The sequence below is a fragment of the Mycteria americana genome, chromosome 5 (assembly GCF_035582795.1).
Source record: "Mycteria americana isolate JAX WOST 10 ecotype Jacksonville Zoo and Gardens chromosome 5, USCA_MyAme_1.0, whole genome shotgun sequence".
Taxonomy (NCBI): domain Eukaryota; kingdom Metazoa; phylum Chordata; class Aves; order Ciconiiformes; family Ciconiidae; genus Mycteria; species Mycteria americana.
Genome location: NC_134369.1, coordinates 38,684,808 through 38,708,499, shown reverse-complemented (window position 1 = coordinate 38,708,499; position 23,692 = coordinate 38,684,808). Strand labels below are relative to the sequence as shown.

General features: G+C 35.1%; 1 protein-coding gene across 1 annotated transcript in view; it reads right to left on the bottom strand.

Annotated features, from left to right (window-relative positions):
• LOC142410447 (formin) overlaps positions 1-23,692 on the bottom strand; it is a 150,370-nt gene that overhangs the window by 54,560 nt on the left and 72,118 nt on the right. Inside the window, exons 7-12 of the mRNA XM_075503017.1 lie at positions 16,691-16,752; positions 15,824-15,912; positions 10,966-11,095; positions 9,340-9,486; positions 5,748-5,807; positions 3,406-3,526 (exon numbers count right to left, since the gene is read on the bottom strand). Of these exons, the coding sequence (XP_075359132.1) occupies positions 3,406-3,526; positions 5,748-5,807; positions 9,340-9,486; positions 10,966-11,095; positions 15,824-15,912; positions 16,691-16,752 (609 nt within the window). The remainder of the gene's footprint in view (positions 1-3,405; positions 3,527-5,747; positions 5,808-9,339; positions 9,487-10,965; positions 11,096-15,823; positions 15,913-16,690; positions 16,753-23,692) is intronic.

Sequence of the window (23,692 nt, the reverse complement as noted above, 5' to 3'; positions counted from 1 at the left end):
AGAAATAAAGGAAATAAAGGAAATAAAGGTAAAGGTCTTGAAAGTATTCAGAGTGGACCGACCTTGGTTTCCATTTTTAACCATTCAATAAATATGTTTGCTCTTTCAGTTGTTAAGGGTCAAGAATACTAAGAAGTTATAATGAACATTACAGTAAATGATACAAGGAATCTAATAGTGCTTTCTTTTGACTAATGGGGCAGCATTTCAAAATTTTACAAACTGTATTGCAAAGAAGAGCAAGGAGTATGACAGATGGAAACAACCTACCGTGCAACTAATTTTGAATAATTAAGATTGTTCAACTTTGCAGAGAGATGAATAAAAGGTTCACGGTAAAACTTACACAAGTCTGTCATACTTTGGTAAAGTGGCTTTCTTTCTAAAAATCTTCTTATGATTACACATTTCAAACATTCTGTGCTTATTCCAGAGCAATACCAATCAAGTGGCATTGTTCAGACTAGAAGGGAAATCACGTCTGGTAATAGGGAAAGGAAAAAGTGGAAATCATTGCCCTAGACAAGGAATAAGATATCTTACAATCTTAAAATATTGATGCAAAGCAAAAACTTTTTTTCCATAGATATAAAAGATTAACTGGAAAGCTAATACTTGTTAAATGAATAAATGTATCTGCTTATGCTACTATGCAATATTTGAAAACCTTGGAAATACACTGACTATACAGACCTGGAGTGAAAACCTGAGCTTACAGAAAACATTTCTTTTTCCTGTGACTTTAAAGTGGAACCAGATTGTGCTCTAAAATTTTCTTCTCACTATTTAATATTGCATTCTTTTGCACTTCTTTAACCTTCAAAACCTATATTAAATGCATATTTTTGTTTATCATTCTTTTTAACCTAAAAATGCTCATGATTACCAAGTTTGTTCTGGAATATGTATTAAAAACCTGTTGGATTAAGGTTCTCCAAAAATTTGTTTGAATTTTTGAGCCAAACTTTAGTCTAATCCCTTTAGACTAAAGTTAATCTGTCCCTTTAAAGTCTAATCTGAAAGACTTCAAAATAGCGAATTGTATGGAACTCAATCTGTTTATCTGAAAAGGATGAAAGGGTTTGTGCTCCATCCAGATTTGAACTTTCGGTTCCACAGTGTCTAGGTATTTCAAACCAGAGGTTTACACCATTAAGACACGACATTCATGATAACTCAATCTTTCCTATGTTAATATCCATGATAGAAAGATAAATGAATGCCTTGATAAACTAGTAAAAAATATTTTTAAATACTAAATGACAACTATTATGAAAAGTGTCTATCAAAGTTGCCATTTCAGGCACAAGAGGTGATATTTATCTTTTTTTTTAATAATTCTGTACGAGCCTCAGACAAAAAGTAAGTCACTAACAGGAACATTAGTTCATTCCCTAATGGCACACAAGAAAACCCCTCTTTCATTTATTACCTTTGTCTCATCCCACTTCCAAGGTAATCTGCTTAAGACTACCTTAGCCAACCAAACTGAAATAAATCCAATGTACGCTATAACACAGGCAGCCCCAGTTAATATTGTTCAAATTATTTACATCTGAAGGGCCGCGCCTGTCTGGATAGCTGGGCCCGACGCTTCTCTGGACTTGGTTTCTGCTACTCACATCTGTTTCAGCTTTAGACTTTCACTGGTATTCTGCCAGCAGCCACAACTTTTTAATGGCTACAATAAACTACAGAGACTCATCAAATCTTTGTTGTACGTGTTAAAATTATAACCTCTTCAATTAAAATTTTGATTTAAAAATAAACTACAGCATTATCTGAAGGAAAAAATTTGAAAGGGAATGTTTGAAAGAGAGACAACATTTTTATATGAGTGATGGTTTCTTTGTTTAAATATAAGAGAAACGAATCACAGGAATGCTTGTTAGAATTCTGCTGCATATTTCTGAGTGATAAAATACCAACATCCGAAAACATTTCCACAACCTTTTTTGTTTCAAATCTTTGCTGTCATTAACCTTATATGTTAATTGGTTTGGCTGGGTTTCAAATGCATCTTTACAAAGAAAAATTAAGAAAACAACATCAGCATAACAATTTTTCCAGATTTTCTATAAATACCTAAGAAAATTTGTTTTAGAAAATAGAAATCAGTGAATCCAAGAAAGCTGCAGTTTTTATTTTAAGAGTTAGTTAAAGTGTTTAGCTTTTCCTACTTGCTGTCTGTGTCTTTGCAATGTAGAACAAATATGATGTGAATGTCACAGCCTCAACGCGGATCCTGCAAGACTAAGATGCATGACAGCAGGACTACATGCTGAAAAAGAACAAGATCAAACACAGATCGTGTTTCTGCACAAACTAGCCCAAAAGAGGGCAGGCCAAAGGGTTTATAGGGCCAAGCGATGAGAGGAGATAGAGCACTCACTTATGCCCGGGTCGAACAAACAACAACTGATACTTTCCTACCACTGTTAACCTTTGAAACTATCCTAAAGATGGCAGTGACCTAATCCAGCAATTTCTAACTGTAAGGATAAACTATTTTGTAACGGTTTTCCTTGCCCTACATTGAAAAAAATTAAAAACAATAATTTTGTTCCACTCTGATTCTAAAAGTACTCTTCCATTTTGCTGCAGAGATGTAAATGTAAATGGAGAAGTTTTCACAGGCTTTTATGCAGATTCTCTCCCCCAATGACATTTTCCATACAGAACTGCTTCAGTAAAAGTAGCAACTTTTCCTTAACAAAAAAGACAGGCTTAAAATATTCAGTCATCATTTGCTGGATTTATTTTAGAAAGTCATATGGAGTACAAAATAAAAATGAAACTGCTTGGAACACTTAGAGAGCAACCCTTCCTACTTTATTTCCACTCAGTACTTTGATTGATAGATGAGTTGGGTTTCTGAGCCCCTCTTTATAATAAACATTTTTAAATGTTTATTTTATGTCCCAGGGTGAAAATATTTTGAACTGGAGCTTTCCATTTCCCTTTGCTGTGCCTTGGCAAGCTGTGTTTTATTTCTACATTAATAGTATTCAACTCTTTCTTGTAGCTGTTAAATTGTTGTTATACAAGTACCGAAGAAAGTATTTATGTTATGGAACTAACAGATATCTACAGTTAAACACACAGTTCTGGAGAAGCCAGAGGAAAATTCACACATAACTAAAGAAAATTTCAGAAAGATTTCTTTAGGGGCCTTTCGATTGTAAAAGGGAAAATTACTTTTCAGTATCTTTACTTTCATTTTTATTAAGTCATGAGTTTGAATTTTTTTTTCTTTCTAATTTATGTGAGTAATTTGTGCCACAGTGTAAAAACTCTAAGTGAATCAACACTATAAACCTAATTAGCAATAAGAAAACCTCATAAAGGTCACATTTTAAATGGCACTTTGTTGTTAGCAGAACAAATGTGAAAGTGCCCAGTTACCTTCTAGATCTCTCTTCAGTTTCCTTAAGTCTTTTATTAGGTCTTCAAACTTAACTTGGGAGGCCTGGAAAAAATCCTGTGGTTCTGGTAAAGGAAAAATACTCTTGTCTGTTCCTGCTTCCTAAACAAACAAACAAACAAACAGGCCACTATGAAAATTGAATGCATTTGCAGTGAAATAAATTACTTTTTTTGAAACATCATCTATGAAACACTATTATAAACCTGTAAAAATAATATATTTTAAATCAGTCTTGCTAAAACAACATATATATCATTTAAGATGAAATCCTGACCACTCTTAGTGTTGAAACTTCCTTTTAGATGTTGTAAAGCAAACTGTGCTCAATTTAAACTATGAAACAACATTGAGCTCACAGCATTTCAGTTCCTTTTATATCAATACTGGTTTAGATAAGGGATTAGAAGTTTCTTAAAAACAGATAACATGAATGCCTATTTTAATGCAACAAGTGATCTTATGCCAAAAGTTTGTGGTTTCATTCTCTCCCAATTCATTAAATATACACAGACTTTAAAGGATAAATTGAAAACAATATTTATATATTGCCTGAAGTATTTTATACAGATAAAAATATGAAGTTGAAGGTTTATGTGGCTAAATAAATCGCACGGGTTAATGTCTGTATGGAACTCCTCTAAGTATATACCTTATTTTTAGCACAGTAAGAAAAAAAAATCATAGCAATAAAACAAAACAAAATAAAAAACCTTACAAATTTTAAAGCAATCTCTCCAGTGGAAATTTAACAAGTAAAGTATATAAATGGTATTGGTATGACATTGCTGTGTATAAGCATATACTAGTGAGTTTAAAATACTACCTGTGCACAGATTTCAGTCTGTAATAAGAAAACTCATAGGTTGGAGAACTAATTGTTTTGTGAACTGGGAAAAAAACATTTTATTATCATAAAGATATGAACTTTCAGGGGGAAAAAAGTACAGTGGATGACATTTACACTGTGTCCATTTCCTCCCAAGGAAGATAAACTGTTTTATTTTACAAAATTGCCTGAAGTAAAATTACAGTATAGTAGAAAGTTTGCAGAAATATTAAACATTTAAATAAATGAATTAGAAAGCATTAGCTTCAGCATTATTAAAAAAGGAGAAAAGAATGCATATGTTAATACCCTGAGAACTGAGAAACATTACAGGCTAGACAAAGTTTCTTTTGTTATGAGGCTTTTTACAAGATGGGTACTTATGTTAAAGTAATGACACTTTATTTCCCTGCTCAAAAAAAAAGAAAAAAAGATTTAAAAAAATTAAGAAAACAAGTAGAGATCTACATATCTGCTAGTTTTTTAACTCCTCTACAGCTCAGCGCCAGAAGCTGTTCCACAGGCTCCTGACATACAGACCCTCCAGCATTAGAGATCATAGAATCATAGAAGGGGTTGGGTTGGAACAGGACCTTTAAAGATCACCTAGTCCAACCCCCCGGCCATGGGCAGGGAAATGTCTTCACTTACTTTAGTCTTCACTTAAATTTAGTCTTAATCCTGGAAAAAATACTCATGACTACTAACTCATAAATTCAACATCCTTATGCAAAAATTAAAAAAAAAAAAGAAGGAAAAAGAAAAAAAAGAAAAAAAAAGAAAAAAAAAGAAAAAGAAAAAAATATTTGTATTCAACCAGATGTAGGGCTGTGAAAAATTACACTAATCTTAGATTCAAAGATTAGGTAAAGGCATATCCTTAATCTGAAAAATAAGCAATTACATACTTAAAGTCAATTAATAGTGGCATTTTCATTTAAAAGACAATAGTTCAAATTTTCCACTCAAAAACTTTGGGCACTGCTGATATCTATCAAAAAGCCCCATAAATGTAACTCACACAAAGCAGCAGCCACACCTCTTCCCACACTCTCAACCTCTAACTTCATCCCCATCAGCTGACTCACCTGTCTTAAAATACCGACCTGTCCTTGCATTCTGTCATGAGAGAGAAATCATGCTTCTGTCTTCCATTATTACCACATCAGAACAAGACTTACAATGTTACAGTAACCAGGACGTAAGGGGACAGGACTGGAGTGACCACCTGTCCAGCCTGCAACCATCACAGGCAACTGCCTGCAGTGGTTAGTTCAACAGTTAATGTAAAATTTTCCAAGGCCTCATCATAAAACCTATAGCGAATTCCAGACCTATTGAGATCCACAACTGTTATAAGAAAGCAAAAGAATTTTTTTTTTTTCCGTCAGAGCTACTGTGTTCAGATTTTTAAAAAGCTAATACAAACCCTTTTATAATCTCTTAAAGAGAGGCTACTTTTGGAGAGGCTGATACAGCAAATGAATCTTTTACCTTATCGCAATGGCGTAGGTAATATATGACGACATAATCCACAAGATTAATACCATTATCCTAGGAAAAAATAAATATATTATTAAAAATGTGTGTGATTAACACTGTTTCAAGTGAGTGAAAATTTACTCTATTTCAAAATAAATATATTGTTATTTTATATTTCTGTGAGAAACAGGACTCAATATCTTCAGCCCTAGCATCACTGACCAAAAAAAATCAATCTTTTATAACATAGGCTTGATGGTACCACCACAGGACCTAGAGCTTCTTTTAGTTCTAAATACCAGGTAAGAAAACATGCATCGGGAGAAGCTGTCCCCATATCTTTTTTTAGTAATACAAGGTATTGCTGAATAATAATATTAACTTGAATAATAATAATAATTAATAATATTATTCTTGAATATAACATTAACTAAATATTACAGTAACCTCAGATATATTAAGGTGAACTGAATTTCTTGATTCCTCCAGTCTCAATTCATCTGTAATGAAGATCTGAAAGAGGCATAGATATTTTCCGTATTTTACTCCAAATATAAAACCAGATAGTGTGTACCTAACAAGTATATTTCATGCCCTGTTGCCTTATAAATATGAATTTTTATACTCATTTTGTGGAATCACCATTTCCATAGTCCTGCATACAACAACTGTACACAACATCATTTTACTTTGTTACATGTCATTGGGTCAGGATAGGCTAGATGAACTAAAGGAAAAGTGTAAAACTGCGACTTATACATTACAGGGTACTATTCAACAACATAAAAGAATCATAATATAGGGAATTATATCTGGAACATCTTAGAAGTTTTTTTGGATGGGTTTTCATATTGTATATTGACAGGTATCAGGACAAACATTTGTATGTGAACAATGTCTGACTTCCTGTACAGAGCTGCCTTGCCTATATTAGAGCCTGCAGCACATTATATTTTATTACTATCATACACCAGCAAAAGTCTTAACTAAGCAAGTCATTGCTGTCATGCAGATAAAGCCACTCTGCTTGTATAATGGTTTTATAAGACATTGCTGGCAGGCCGTGTGACAAAAAAGAACTGAGGTGACTCATGAACATGTGATTGCCCTTTTAGAGTAAAATACACCTGTTACTCTGTTTTCTATATGCTAAACTATCAAACCTATTACTTTGATTTAAAGAGTATTTGCAGAAGACAAAACACAGAGATTTTGAAGTGGTGAGCTACATTTTTTAAAAAAATCTCTCTATCAAGTAACTTTCTAGGCTCATGTGACAACAAATGACTTATGTGAAATAAGAGATCTTTAACATTGACTCTTTACTCCTGGAATTCAGCTTACCTAGATGTAGTATTGCTTGCTGGCAATTCCCAAAAAGGGAATAATGGGACACAGGAAGAATACCTTAGTGTTCAAATATACAAGACCCTGCATTCTTCTTCCTTGCAAATATGGTCTATCAATTATCTACGAGGTTTCATGTCTGCCTGTAGCAGCTGGCCCCTTGGAGTTTTTATGCATTTTGGAGACTAGTCTAAACTAATAATATATTTATTCTGGCTTCCAGGAAACTGTAAATACTGTAATTTTTCTCACTTGTTTTGCTAAGGAACAAGTCTTATGCAATTATACTGTACATCTGTCACTCCTTTTCATAAGTCATGATTTTGGAACGTCCTGGCTAAATTCTTACAAATTTATGGTTAGACAGAAAAGCAAGACTAAAATTAGTACTTCTACTGAGAAAAGTCAGGCAAGGTTCAGTTGTTTTACATTTTTCTTCATGGCAGCTGGCCAACCAATGAACACCTGAGTACTGGGAAACTTGGCCTGGTTCTAGTTTAGCTGCAGCTTGTACTGTGTCTCGTCCATGGAGTACAACTGGAAGAAAAGTGGTCATAGGGAACAGCTGAACTATTGCAGTGAAGAGGAAAGTAAGAATTAGAATCATAGAATCATCTGGGTTGGAAAAGACCTTTATGATCATTGAGTCTGACCGTAAACCTAGCACTGCCAAGTCCACCACTAAGCCATGTCCCTAAGTGCCACATCTACATGTCTTTGAAATACCTCCAGGGACAGTGACTTAACCACTTCCCTGGGCAGCCTGTTCCAATGCTTGATAACCCTTTTGGTGAAGAAATTTTTCCTAGTAGCCAATTTAAACCTCCCCCGGTGCAACTTGAGGCCATTTCCTCCTGTCCTATCACTTCTTACTTGGGAAAAGAGACTGACACCCACCCCACTACAACCTCCTTTCAGGTAGTTGTAGAGAGCAATAACGTCTCCCCTCAGCCTCCTTTTCTCCAGGCTAAACAACCCCAGTTCCCTCAGCTGCTCCTCACAAGACTTGTGCTCCAGACCCTTCACCAGCTTCATTGCTCTTCTTTGGATACACTCCAGCACCTCAATGTCTTTAGGAGACAAAGGACTCAAATCCATTGGAAAAACTTTCATTAATACAGCTGCTCATGAACTATTAATTAAATGTGTTTTTACACTTTGTTAATGATGGTATTAGTAAGTAAAATAAAAAGCTCCCTAGACATACAGCTTTCCTGACGTTGCCTGTCTCACAAACGCATTCCTACGTACATGAAGCATAACTGGGAACAAAAGCTTAAAATCTACCTTTCTTATAGTTCAAGACAGCACTTCACGTAGGAAGAGAGGAAGAACATGAAAGAACAGGTTTTTGTCTCACCCTCCAAATCTGTACCAGCATCAGCAGAAAACACCTCCTATTCTTTGCTGCTTCATATATCCATGTGGTGTCTAGGTATGCTTTGGCAAAGAACAACTTTGAGCAGTGTTTCCATTGCCTACATTATCTAGCACCTCTTCCTCTGCCCTACTGAAATAAGGAACAAAGTAACCCCATCTCAAAAGGTGTCCAGAGTTTGTTTGAGCCTGACTTTGATCCTAGCATGACTAATCAAAAACGTGCTAGTGGTTCTCAATTTTTGACAAAATAAGTTACTGCCATCTACGAGCATTTTCTCCTGCATGCCATTCAGAATTCATGTCCTACATCCATTTAACTGCAATTCAAAAAAAAGACTGAAAGTATCTTATTGGGTCTGACACACCTCTTTGAAGAGGATTAAAATCCTGTATATTATATATTTATATCCTTTATGTATAATACCTTAGTGTGAATGCTACACTGAATCTTTACTGATATTTTGTTTTTAAACCTGATTTTTGAAACATTTTTACGCACACAGAGCTACCTTAAGTTAAGAGCAAGAAAAAAGAATGGGGACATTTACTGGAGAAGACTTCAGCAGTCTGTGCTCTCTCACTTCTCTCTAACCTACTGTAATTAAGTCCCTACTAGTAAAAGAGACACACAGAAGTTCTCACATAACATAATTATCCTAGTAGTACTGAATAAGAGAAATTGGAGATTATGGAAATATGCACTTGCGCAGGAGAAGGGGGTGAAAAGTTTGGAGAAAAAAGCAAGAAAATGGTACAAATTGCCTTGCTCTTTCAAGCAAGAATGGTAAGAAATAAGGAAAGATTAACTTTTGACAGATGATGGAACAAAAAAAGATCAATTGAGAAAAATTATCTTTAATTAAAAGTGAGTACTTACTCTGCTTTTGACATCCTTTAGTTTAGGGAGTATTTCCAAACCAAATCCATCAGCTTGACCTCGGGTCCTATTCCCGCCATTCATATAATTTCCAAAAGCCAGAATCAAACCTAAAATTTCCTTTACACTTGTCATGTTCAGCAAAGCCTGGAAATGGATACCAGTCTGTAACTTTCATTGGCACAAAAATTCTAATTGCTAATATAAAAAAGCTTTTTAAATTTTATTTTTGCTAGAGGTTTTGTTTCTTGTGTGTTTTTACCCCTGTAGGGAAAGGAAGCTAAAACTGGTACAAGAATCAAACATTTAAGAGAAGCATTTATTAGACTGTATCTGCCTAAGATACCATGTTTAACAATCCATATGAAGCAAATTATATGGCATCATATACTATGTAGATGACAAAAAGATTAATGGACAAAGATTACCGAACATTCTTAGTAGCCTTTAAAAATCTTACAGATGAGGTGGTTTATCATGAGTTTGCATAATGCACAGTCAAATAGAGATGCGCTATTTTTCTGCCAGTAGGTTAGACTCGGACCGTCATATTCAGTCTGCTTTTCATTGGTCCTGGTGCTCTGGAAATTCACATTTCTGGATCCATACTTAATGCAGATATACCAGGGCTAAGGACTAAATTACTATGCCTCAAAGCAGAAAAGAAATCTAGAAACACAGTGGAGAACTAATAAATTATTTTAATTTACATATAAATACTGTCTTGTCAGTCGAGAATCTGAGGCCATGGGCCTAATTCTTAACTATGTAGCCTTCTACTACACATCGGATAAATCAATTGTAGTGTGAGCTCCTCACAAGTAAGCTGAGGGCAATACCACTTTCCCTACCTCATACAAAACTGATTCCTTATTTATGTCTCTTTTGGAAAGAAAACATTAAATAAGTATTTTTATTGTTAGAATAAGCAAAGAAATCCAAAGGGGTAGAGCATGGGCACTTTGTGGCAGCAAAGCTAATCAAAAGCTAATCATCAAATTGGAAAAAAAAAAAAATTAAATACTGTCCTGGCCAGGATGTTATACCTTTAGATCACTATTTAATTTCTCTTTTAATTCTTATCTCATTCTACTTTCCATGTTTTATTTGTAATAATTTCAAAATCTTGTCTTTAGTCATTCATAGTATAGAAATCTTAGGTAAAGCTTTGCCGGGTACTAAAAAAATCTGGTGTATCAGGGTTAACAGAAATGTATAGATACCAGGGGAAAGCAATAAGCTAATGAACGTGACAGGCATCTATTGCTGATGGCATCAACAGTGATATGCCAAAAAAGTAAGTTGCAAGGCCCTGTACCAAGCTAGTCTGATACTTAATTTCTATTTTATGGAGAATATCTATTACTCTACTTAATGTGCAAAGTACTAAAAATCTGCCATTCAAATAAAAATATATTTTCCTATGTAGAGCATAGGGCATCACACACAACTCACCTTCCCTCTTTCCTCCTCCTTTTGTTCTTATAAGCAGCTAAAAAATTTAATATATTTTTATTTTCCTGAAAAGCCAATAACCAGGCTTAAGGTTCATCACTTATGGTAAAAAAAGAAGCATGAATACTCTAAAATATATTTATGTTTTTATTTAGCTTTCATTAGACTTACCTTGGAAACACGAGTTATGATATCAACTTTCCGGTGCACTGATGTTATCCCTTCAGAGAAAACTGACTGGAAGATAATACACTGAGCTCGTTCTGTGAAGTTGGGGATCTGAGATAACTCATATAAAAACCTGTGGAAAAAAAGAGTATTAATGAATCTTTATATTTCTGATCTGTGGGGTACATGATGGATCAAAGCTGTAGTACCATGAAATATACATGCAATCTTTCCTCCTTTGAATCAAATCTGACAGAATTTATAATTGTTATATTCTTTATGCTCAATGTGTTAAGAAATCCTATTAATATCAAGAAAAAGGCAAGACATTAAACGTTATCACATTAATCCATTAACCCACTATCTCAGCTGCATAGTAATAAATAGAAGAATCATAAACCTAGATCATAGGAGAAAAAAAAAAAAAAAGAAAAGACAAGGAAAGAGCTAGAGAAACACTATTTACTGTTTCCACTCATGTGTTTTTGCTTCCCTTAAAAATGTGCCCAGCAATACAGAACTTAATATATTCCTACAAGGTTATTTCATAATATAAAACGTCTGCCAAGAAATTTCTTCTGATGCTCAGCCTCAATTTTCTTTTACTAATTTGCACCACACTTCCAATTATATAGCAGTATGTGTTATGGTAAAGCACCTAGCCATGTATTTAGCTCTAATATACTTGCAGATTATATCTCTCTTCAGTCACTGTTCAGCAAAGTTACTAACTCTTTATCTGCTCTTTAACTGTCCTCATATATACACTTTCCTCATGCGTCTATTCCAGCTTTCTTCCTTTAACTCTTTGGTAAATGGAATAAAATAAATAGAAGCATATTCAACAACCAGTTCGGATATCACAAAATGAAAGCATCCCAAAGGCATGAGCAATTCCTCCCTTTTCTCTTCTTCAATTTAAAATGTAAGAGCTTGGCTAAATACTACAAGAAGCTTTAGCATTTCTTATGATAAGAGGGTTTGCATAATTCACTCTGTGGTTTCTGAGTCTAGGGTTTCAGTGATACACATGCTTTCCTGAAATCCAGAAACAAGCTGTCATTTGCTCCAATATAACTTTAGAAACATTCTTCTAATCTCCTGTCTGCAGATATCCTTAGATCCTCCTTAATACAAGGCCGTAAAGATTTTTCTCCCTCACTGAATTATGGGAAATTCTGTGAACCATTATTAGCTTGAATTCCTACTAAATTTATTTTAATTATTTAAGCCAGTACATCTGATTTCTCCAAATGATTTATTTTTCATAATAAATAATATCAGTACCTTCAAATCCACTTTATAAATTTCTTGTGCATGCAATGCTTTGCTGAATACTGTCTAAAAAAATCAGCAAAATCCACCTGTGGTTGGTGTGAAATACTACATTTTAATTGGAATATCATTTTTTTCCTTCTTTTTCTTTCTTGCCTGATGAAAAAAATCTATTGTGAGAGAAGGATTGGGGAGGCCCAGCTTGGCTCTTACACTTAAGCAGTGGGAAAAAAAGAAAGGCCAAGCTGGTATTAATAAAAATGCTTCCTATTGGGAATGAATGGTATTGCCAGGAAAAAAAGAGGATACTTTGCACTTTGTGTGAGAGAAACAAAAGAAAGAAAAACCCAAACTGCTTCACTAAAGTTCTAACATACATACATTTTAAAGGTTTAAATGTAAAAAGTCAAATGACACATAGTCTTGCCTTCCCTTGAAAGCGGAACTATCTCCTATGCTACTGGTCACTGGAATACAACATAATTGTGCCGAGAGTTAAAAGAACATCAGCATAAAAAGAAAATGTCTCCAGATTTTGGAATTCAAAGTATTCAATGTAAATATCCAGACAGAACACTTGTAAATGAAATCTGTCACAAAAAAGAATCTTAGTGACTACAAATGTAGTTACTAAACAAAAAGTCATGGCATGAATCTGTGGTTGTCAAAGATAAACCACCAATTCAGGTGGACAAAACTTTTGGAGAGAAAAGAATATTCTTAGTTCAGTCATTTTTGCAATTTTAGTCTCAGAAAAGTATGATTTTGACTTAAAGTAACAATGACATGACTGTGACATAGCTTTTTGATGGGTTTCTCATTGCTACTCTTCTTATGGCCTAAAGTAAACATAGAGAATTTGCTGTTCATCTCTGTGAGGTCCATTTTACTCCTCTCCTGCAGAAACTGTAAATAAAAAATGCATTTACTTGAGAACTCTTTTATCCTACCAGAATCTTGTAGTAAAGGACTTGAGAGTACTTTCAAGCCAGGCATATTACCATGTTGTCTTCCAGAAGACAGACAAAGAAGGCTGATACTATGGAGGTAAACTATTTATCAGTTCACATTTATCCACATTTGAAGAATATAAAATTTAGAAAGAATTTCTGGGGAAAAAGGTGTATCTAATCTTGCAAGCTTCTAAGTAAGCCAGCAGGATTTAAACCAAAGTCAAAGGAAAGTGGTCTTCAAAGAGAAGCAAATGGCATTACTTGGACAGCAATTATCAATGGCTCACTACTTCATGAATTCAAACTACATACGAACCAGGAAAGCTCAATACCACATTTTGCTACTATTTCCTTCATTAGGATTTCTTTCACAGTAGAGAGGACTTCACAGAGATCATATTACAACTAAAAGGGTCTTCTTGGAAACTAGCTAAAGCATCTGTATCCTGCTAGAAAAGCCCCAAATTGTGGCCAGTTGTGCATATAAGTCTTTATCATGTTAATGAATACTAGCATTTTAACAACTATTATCATGAAACATAATTTAGGGGGGTATTGTCATGTTGCTGTGATACTTACAGTTTGTGCCAACAACAGCAAATTCAACATGCCAGCAAAACCAATCAAAATCACATGCACAGGAGAGCATCAGTGATACCACTAAAGCTTTCTATTTGTCTGGTAATCCAAGCATTTAAAAACGGCAAAGGTTTCCTTCAGACTTCAGTGAATTCACATCAATGGTTTCATTATATGAATGCCTATTGCTAGTATTTGCAACCATTTGATAAATGGTTTAGTTTGCACTTTTGTTCTGATCCTCATTAAAGAAAATACATGAGATTTATGCCCTGTAGTAAATATTTTTAATCACACATACAAATTTAGCACTTTTCTGTCTTTAATCTTTTATGGAGCTAATATGCATAGTACAGTTCCAACAAATCTCTTGTTCTGCATTTAGGTTGACTTAGACAACAAAACCAACTACACCTGATCTACTGAGTTTTCAGAAAGGGCATTATTTTGAAGGTCCAATAAAATTTACATAAGTGCATAATCAGCAAATTGTTTCCCCCTTGAAGCAACATTTTAAAAAGCTAGTTTTCTTAACGTATGTAGTTTAATAACAGCGTAAAAATGGGATAGTTTGGGATAAAAATGGGATAGACGCAGAGAGAACACAAAGAGTAATAATTGATAAAAAGTAGCTTTTGTCTTTGACGCTACTATTTCACTCTGAATGATCAGGCGTAACTGCTTTATTTACAGTTCTTTACTTTTAATTATGGAACAATGATAGCATAAATCCAACTTTGTGTTTAATTAAGATCAACCTCTCTCCACTATAAATTACAAAAACAGACAACCTTTTATAACGCTAGAGCTCTACAAGATTTGTATTCTCTAGAACACAAAATGCATTAATATTTATTTCACTCAGACATACAGCAAACAGATTGCCAAAGATTCAAGCTCTGGAAAACATCAACTAGTCACACAATGTATTCTTATGCCCCAAGCCAATGCAATGAAAGCCATGGATATGGGATGCAAGAACAAGCTAGTATATACACTCCACAGATATTTGTCTTAAGTCTTACTCAAGAATGATACCCACTCTTAATCAAGAGTAAGCGTGATATCCTCATCTCCCAACATTAACCTATTCCCTAGTGGACAGTCACAGATAACTAGATGCCTTGTGTTAGGAGAAAGAAAAAAACATCTGCTTTTCGCCACTAACATTTTAATGGGAAAAAAAAGGTATGAAAATGTAACACTTCTGACATCAACCAATCATATACTATCTCTGCTGTTTCAGTTCTTCCTCCCCCTACCCTTTCTTATGCCAAAGACAGCAGAAAAGACAAAAACAGGCAAGAGGGAAAAGGAAGCAAGATGGCAGAGGCGCCTCAGGGCAGGAAATTGCACTGGGATTAGAAGAAGAGCATGGAAGTACAAAGGGAAAAGTAGCAAAGTAGCAGAAGACAAACACCACTGGTAGGCCAAAATCTGAAATCAAAGGTATACACTAAAATAAAATTCAGGATTACCATTCTGCTCACAGATTCTTGTGATTTTCACATTGGTCTAAGGTTTATTACAACAGAAGGAGCAACACTTCAGAAGTTTTTCATCCTAACAGTTGTCACTGCCCACAACAGCCACAGGAGATGAACTGTGGAATCAGCCTTGTAGGTCTTCAATCAGTATGACCAGAGTGCACATTGTGTCTTTGTCACAGGACTCACCAAAACCCCCTGTTTGTGTAGCTCTTTCAAATAATCAACAAGCAAAATCAGTCTGGCCCTGCTTTATGACACATTAATTTAGCCCCAAAAGCTGTAAGGGAAGGATAAGCCTTTTACAAATGTGAGAATGGGAACAGAAATTTTTATTGATTCAAGGCTACATATTTTATCAGTTCTGGTGGTCCGAGTTGACGTAGTAAAATCTGTCATGTCTGAAAAAAGTTATGTGATAAAGGCAAAGTTTACATCAAGCCTTGAAATACACAAAAAAGTTGAAAATTAGCTACCAAACATTACGTATCAAGATCCCTTTTAACATATCAGCAAAGGACTATACTATATAATGATAAAGTATTACCCCCCAAAAATAAATCTTACTGTTCTGGTTTATCCAGAAGCTTCAGTTCCTCCTCTTTTGAAGTCTGATAATATTGCTTGATTTTCTCCAGTTCATCCTTTTGTGCTCTCTGAGTGAATGAATATGAAGTAATTAATAACTAATTAATAACAACTTAATAAAATACTAATTTTCCTGTTTGTCTGCAAGTAACGATTACATTTTTTATTGGGAAACATTTAGACTATGCAAAAGAGTGAGGCATAAAGATCCATGATCAATTCCTTCAGTGCCTTGCAATGCCATTTACTATCGATAGTCACAAAGCAGAGCATCCTTGTAGAGCACAGCACTGCAAATACTGCTATTGGATGCTTCACACAGCTTAGGCTGGAGAAGTAGCTCTAGTATCTCTACAGCCAAGTATAAATGTATTCTTTCACGCAACTTCAGAGTCACACAGTTCATGAATGCTGTATAGTTAGTCTACAGAGCCACTTGGGTAAGGACAGCAATGCACTAGCCCGAGTTAACTATTTTAGCTACTTACATCTTGTGTGAGAAAAATTCAGCATGTTAGCACAAAATAGGCCTTAAGTAAGGACAGTATTTTTCAGGCAGTTCAAGGGAGAACACTGCTAGATGTTATGCCTTTTTTTACATTTTAACCTGATTCCAAAGGCACTCCACTGTTCTAAATTTCGGACATTTAAGAACTAAGCCAGTAAGAGAAATAAGCATGTCAAACGGGTATTTTTTATGTTACCTAATTTATTACTGTTAAATTCCCTAAAGACTTTTTCTATATAATGTCTCTAGTCTAAAATGACAACATAAAATAAAACTTTACTTATTCTGTGTCTGAAATACTATGGTGATCAACCACAGCTTTACCCCAGCTTACTTACATTTTCATATAGTGCTTCCAGTGTTTCCAGATCTACTACGGAGTCATCAACACACAGTATAGCTGTATAGAATACAATCACAAATTAGATGCTAGAAAACATACTTAAGAGTTCAATTCTGTTTCCTGAGAAGTGTACTAAAGAGATCTGACCTAGCTGAAGGACATATTTGTATGCAGTTAATATTTTATTATTTTCAGCATTTTATTTTTGTTCTAACTTCAAGTCACAGCACTCACGCAATAACTTACTATAAACTCTGTCTTAGGAGAATGGAGTTCTACTTTTCCTCTCCAGTTTATTCAGCAGTCAAAGGTATGACCTGCCAGGTACCCAGCTGATTGCGCCGCTGGCCAGGCAGGAGAACATGAGAACAATTAATACCAGACAATGAACAGCACAGATTTCATGGCAGCTTAGAAGGCTGAATAGGAAGGAATTGAGAGTTGGGGTATTTAGATCTCCCTACATGCATGGGAGATCAGGGAGATATGAAAACAGGGAGATCTGCTTGTCTTGGGGCTAGCAATCTTGGGAAGTAGATTAGGTTGACAGGTAGACAAACTTGCAAGATTCGCAGGTTCCAAATTTGCAAGCACAAAAGATTGTGCTACAGATTTTTAAGGTATCTTCATAGAGCAGCTCACATTTGAGTTAGCTTTAACCACTAGAAAACTACCCACAAGACAATTTCCAGATAAATACTTTTAAACATCACACAGAGACACCTAAACTATAGTCTTCAGTGATTAATTATGCCTCATTACCAAAAGTGAAAAGTCTCAAAATGTTTCCTATCTTGGTTCCAAATGTTACTATGCTTGGAATATATGGCATTAGGTGTTTCTAACATTTGCAAATCCCATTACAATTTAGGCAATGTATTGGGACTCTTCTGAAAACTAAATAGGATTGGTTCACAGTGCTTTCTAATGCTCTCTAATGTTAGATTCCGGTAAGCTAAGAGATGCACAATGGAATAGAAATAACTTTGGATGTTTAATTTTTCTGAAACCAGCATTTCATCAAGATTCATAATGACACTGGGCAGAATTTCTGAACTCCTGACTTGTGTTTAAATGTTACTGGGGACATTAGAATCAAAGCTTAAGGCCTCTACCAATTTTTGACATAACCAGTGACTCATCATTAGCTAGTACCTGATAATTTTAATTTCAACTGTATTGTATTTCTTCAAAGGAAACATGACTGCTTGTGAATTTAGAAGACTTTAAAAGCTCTCGCTGCATTTGCAATCCATGTTCGAAAGGGGCAAGGCACACATCTTTAAATAATTATTTAAAAGTAATAAGCTTTCGCCTGCTCTTCCACCTACCCCATGATTTTACATTGTGAAATTAACCAGCAGGCTAGTAAATTTTCCCTGTGGCAGGCTAATTAATTTTATTAAAAGGTCCAATGACGTTTAGAATGCTTTAAAATTTTGCCTGTCAATTATGATTCCATCTGTTGACATTACAACTTGGTTAGAAGTAAAGAATTGTATGGAAGAAGACAGTATCAGTGAAAAAAAGCAATATCTCCAACTATTTTTGTCCTATTGGAAAGATTCAAAAAAAGCCCCAGAGTGTAACCAAATATAAAGCCCAAACAACTGAGTTTGACAAAAATCTTTGCTTAAAGAAAAATCATTAGGGATTGAATCTATGAGATCATCTGTTGGCTCTTGCAAGACAGTTCCATGAGTTCCATTATCTTCTGTATTATCCAATGAAATGTCAAAAGAACCTAAGAGACTGGAAAATCTATTGGAAAATTGGTTTCACAGTCCAATATATTTAATTGTTAAGATTTTAAAATACGCATATTGAGTTCAAAAACTTCCCCTTGTGGTTTCACTTTCATCCTATTTTGGAATATTCCAAAAATCTGCTTACAAGGATAAATTTATTTGCCCAGAGTTATCTAGAAAAGCAACTTATTGGAGGTAATTTGAACTCATACTAGAAATGCAAAACATGTAACTAATAGTAGATGTTTTTAGGTACAGAACTATTAGAATGAGAGGAAGTAGTTTAAAAAACCCCACTTTAATAAGAATATCAAGACTTGTACATCTAACTGGCATTTTCAGTCAGAGATTTGTCACAAAGAAGGCCCCAGTATCACAAAGTGGTTTCTAATGCTGTATTTTCTTATCCATGTTTATGTACTCAATACCAGTTCTAACAAATCAGCATTGTTTTAAAGTCACATGATAAAGCAAAAAATGAGATTAAACTAATAAAATACAATCTGATAAATGAACACATTTTTAACAGAATTAATAATAATCAGTGTTAAGAGTCATTAATATTAATTATTTTCTCTTTTGGACAAGTATGTGATTGCATAAGAGAAGCAAGAAAATATTTTCTGATTTACTTGCTATACAACCTGTCCTGCTATTATTGGCAATGTCCACGCAGACAGGCTGCAGTTAAAAACCTAGCCATATTACTCAATTCAGTGATAGTTGGACATCTTAGGATGTTAATGTATGTAGAGACACACACCCAAAAAGTCAGAAGTACTGCCAAAATCCACACAGACTGCTTTATTTCATCTTTATGTATTTTCTTTATCTTTGTCCTTATATCTTTTTTCATTCAAGCTGATCGAACTTAATGCCATACACATTTGGAGCAGAAGACAAAAATGAAAACATGTAAAATTATGAAGATTGGCCCATTTTTTAAAAAAGAAGCATTGATTTTGCAAAGCTGGAAGAAATCCCCAAGTTGACTGGTGTCTTAATATTCTTCATATTCTTAAAATACAGCATGTGCAATACATTCACAGTATGTTATGTAAATTAACTTGAATTGGGGCAGCTGAAAAACCCCCATTACACTAGATCAAAGAAAGTAATTATTTTACTTTTTACTTAGAGTTACAAGGAACAAAAGCTTCTTAATTTTTCTGTGAAAAACAAAACCCAGTTTTAATCACATATATATATTAACATTATTAAAAGGTATAAAAACCTTGGTAAGTTTTTCAAAATGCTCTTCCTGATACAGTGAATTTAACCGTGATACTTTACTGCATTAACTCTCATTATATCAAGACTCGCATAAATGTAACATAGGTGAAGTATCATAAATCTACAAAAGAGGCTCCAAAACAATTAATAGCTATTACAATATCAATCATCATCGGTGGTTTTTACTTTTATCTTGCTTTCTAGTTAGCTGTCTTCCTTACACTGTCAGTTCAGTTAGAATATTTCACCTACACCTCACAATATGTCGAAAGGAAGTAGACTCATGCTGTGAAAAGCTGGTAATTTTATTGGGTTCCTCTACCTTTAAAAAATCTGTTACTTGGCCAAGTCTGGTTTCTGAGATCCTTTTTTGCAGGGAAATTGAGGCAAACATTTTTATGTGGCCTATGGTGTCTGCTCACAACAAGAAGAATTTATATACACAAGGATCATTAGTGCAGGGTTGCACCCATTAGGATATAATAACCGTCAGCTAGGACAAAAAACAGATCAGCATCATGCATTCAAACTAACAGGCACACATAAAAATACTTGCCAACTACATTTCACATACGAGGAGTATTGCTTCGAATATAAATTTGTACCAAAGGTTTTTAACAGACTCACTTTTTAAAAATGAATCTAACTGTAAAAAACAGATTCCCTACTGCACAGATTTTTCACATACTCTGTTTTATCACTTCAAAAACGTAAACCACAGAAAAGCTGGGGATTTAAAGCATACTGTGTGCAATCTACATGCAACTGTAGAACTTAGAGGTTAAATATGAAAAAGATACTTCTCTCCTCTTAACCAGCTTAAATACCAAGAGTCTTAAGGCTGACTCTGATACACAGCCTCACTCCTACTAAACACATTTTGGTGAAATCGGGATTTAAGTCCTGCTGACAGAGCTTACATATACTCAGCACTATCAAACCACTTAATGTGACAATTAAACTATGAAATATGAAGAAATCACCTTAACTGCTCCCTGATGATAAAACAGAAATATATTATTTAAATAAAAAGAGCTTGCCAAAGGTACATTTATTTGACCTGGAAGTACTTCCTTGTTTTATGTAGTACATTCTGCTGAATAAAGCTTGATTTCATGGGAACATGAAGCCTGTCACTGGGAAATTTAAATGAAGTCGTGACTGATCTAGTCAGTTAGAAAATGACAACGATTGTTAAATATAAATCCCTACTTGGCAAAACTGCCTAAAATATCCCAATTGCTCTGGTTTACTTCTGACAAATTGATATATTTTGAACTTATTTAAAGGTTTTCTCCAGTATTTAACTATCATGCAACACAGAAAACATTAAAATATACATTACAAAGAAGCACCATGGGCACAATGTAAGGTTTAGAAGACTAAGAAAGCTCAACTCCTGCAAGAAGTCATGAGCAAAAGACTCTGGCACTAATGTTAACTTACCCACATCAGGCTGGATGCCCAAGGCAGATTCACAAAAACATATGTTGTGAATTTTCCAGAACAAAGAAAATAACTTTTAAAGAAAATTGTTTCCCAGCTTCTGAGATGGGTATGCAGCTATCTCTATGGTATACAATATATATAGAATGCATTCATGTAATATTCTGTGTAGGTGGAAAACTCACACAACTTTGGAACAACAGTTTTTAAACCTTTATAATCTATACTTCCACCCTGCAAAATATTTTAGCTGGAACCCCAATAAAACTCTTTTCACATAGTGCAAGTAAGAAATATTCCAAAGCATTTATCTTTATCCAGAAGTATTTCCAAAGTATAATAGAGAAAGGAACAGCAAAACTATTTGTGCTGCATGATATGGTTAAAACACAAATTGGGATTCAGAAATTCTGAGCACACGAAGGTCTGCAGATTAGAGCTGCTTTGGAATAGTTTTCCTTATACATATAAAGCATAGTCTTTCAGATGCTAAGAAAAGTGCCTGGTTAACAATGATACTGTTGTCTAAAGTTTAGATGTGCCATAAATCATAAATTGCACTAAGACAATGCAACCTATTTATATAACTTCTATGGCCTCTCATTAGAGGAAGACCACATAGAAATCACAGGAGGATTAGAAACATAATATAGAATTAGAATGATTATTGGACTGATCATCAGTCTGAGTGAGTTAATCTGCTGTTCACGTTCACATTCTTCCAATTATTTACTCCAATATGTTGACAATGGAGGGTAAATCACAAAGGTGGAGAAGACCAATCAAACACTTTTCAACAGGTTAACTGACATTGTACGGTAGTATCGTGACCGCGTTCTTTCTAGAAAGTTGGTCCCCTCCTACAATGTCACGCAAAAAATTTTGATGCAGAGTGGCGTGATAGTTATTTGCATTGCTCACCATCAGAATATCATTACTGTGACACTACAATAAAAATATATTCCACATTTGAGGAGGAACCAAAAAAACCCCAATAATGAAGGTGAGTCTACAAAAGCAGATGGCATGACCTAGGCTTTTGTCCTGGTTTCGGCTGGGATAGAGTTAATTTTCTCCCTAGTAGCTGGTATAGTGCTGTGTTTTGGATTTAGTATGAGAATAACATTGATAACACGCTGATGTTTTAGTTGTTGCTAAGTAATGTTTACTCTAGTCAGGGACTTTTCAGCTTCCCATGCTCTGCTGGGTACACAAGAAGCTGGGAGGGGGCACAGCCAAGATAGTTGATCCAACTGGCCAAAGGGCTATTCCATACCATATGGCGTCATGCTCAGTATATGAACTGGGGGGAGTTGGCCGGGGGGCAGCGATCGCTGCTCGGGGACTGGCTGGGCATCGGTCGGCGGGTGGTGAGTGGTTGTATCACTTGTTTTTTCCTGGGTTTTGTTCCTCTCTTGCTCTCTTGTAGTTTTCCTTCTCATTACTTTTTTGTGTGTGTGTGTTCCAATTATTAAACTGTTCTTATCTCAACCCACGAGTTTTCTTACTTTTGCTCTTTTGATTCTCTCCCCCATCCCACCAGGGGGGAGGGTGAGCGACCGGCTGTGTGGTACTTAATTACTGACTGGGGCTAAACCCCAACAGCTTTTTAACAAAGTCCATTCTAATCCATCCCATCTAAGTGTGAGCAAATACATTTCTCTAATATTTTCAAAGCTTAATGTGCCTCTGCATAGGTAATTCACATTGTTGGTGAACACAAGAATGTTCCAAATGCACAATAAACATATCAGGTCCTCATATGTGCTATTACAGGATGGCCAGTGCTACTCTGATTTCATAAATGGAGTCTCAGACATTATATTTAATTGCTTAAAAATCTAGAAAGGAAAAAAAAATACTAAATTAGCATTAGAAATAGTCTCAATGCCAAGGATCAGCGTTAAATTCTCCCCTTCGCCATATAGGCTAAGTTCTGTCAGCGTTGCAGTGCTGCAGTGTCAAACTCTTGCCTTGGTAAATGTACTAGCAAAGCCTGCAGCTATCCCGCGTGGAGTAATATGGCACTTTATTGCCAGAAAGAGTGCAATAAGCTATAAAGTGTGCATCTGGTGTGATCTACCGCATCTCATAGATTTGGTCCCGAGGAAAATATACCAGTACATGAGACAATCTAGTTAATGCGTCCTGATGGAAATCAGGGGTATTAGACAGTGAACTATTTCCAGCAATGTACAGAAGCAGAACTTCTGGTGCCCCAGAATTTTAGTGGCAAAATGCAGGTACTATGGAAGTAGGGAGGGATTTGGGACAATCACTCTTTTGGACATAGGATCTACATTTTATCTACATCCCATTTTCTGTAACTAAAACTTTTTTTCATCTGGGCTGCCCCGCAATTTTGCCAGTTCACTCTTGAACAAAGATCTCAGTAGCTCATGGGAAGCTGGCACAGGTGATGTACGCTGCAGAAAAGAGTATTATTATGTGTTTTCCAGTATACTGCTATTGCTAGCTACTACATTGGGAACTGCCTGAATGACTGGAATGTTGTCCTGTAAAAAGTTGGGACCAGTGCCCACAGAGGGGCTTCGCATACAGTTATAATC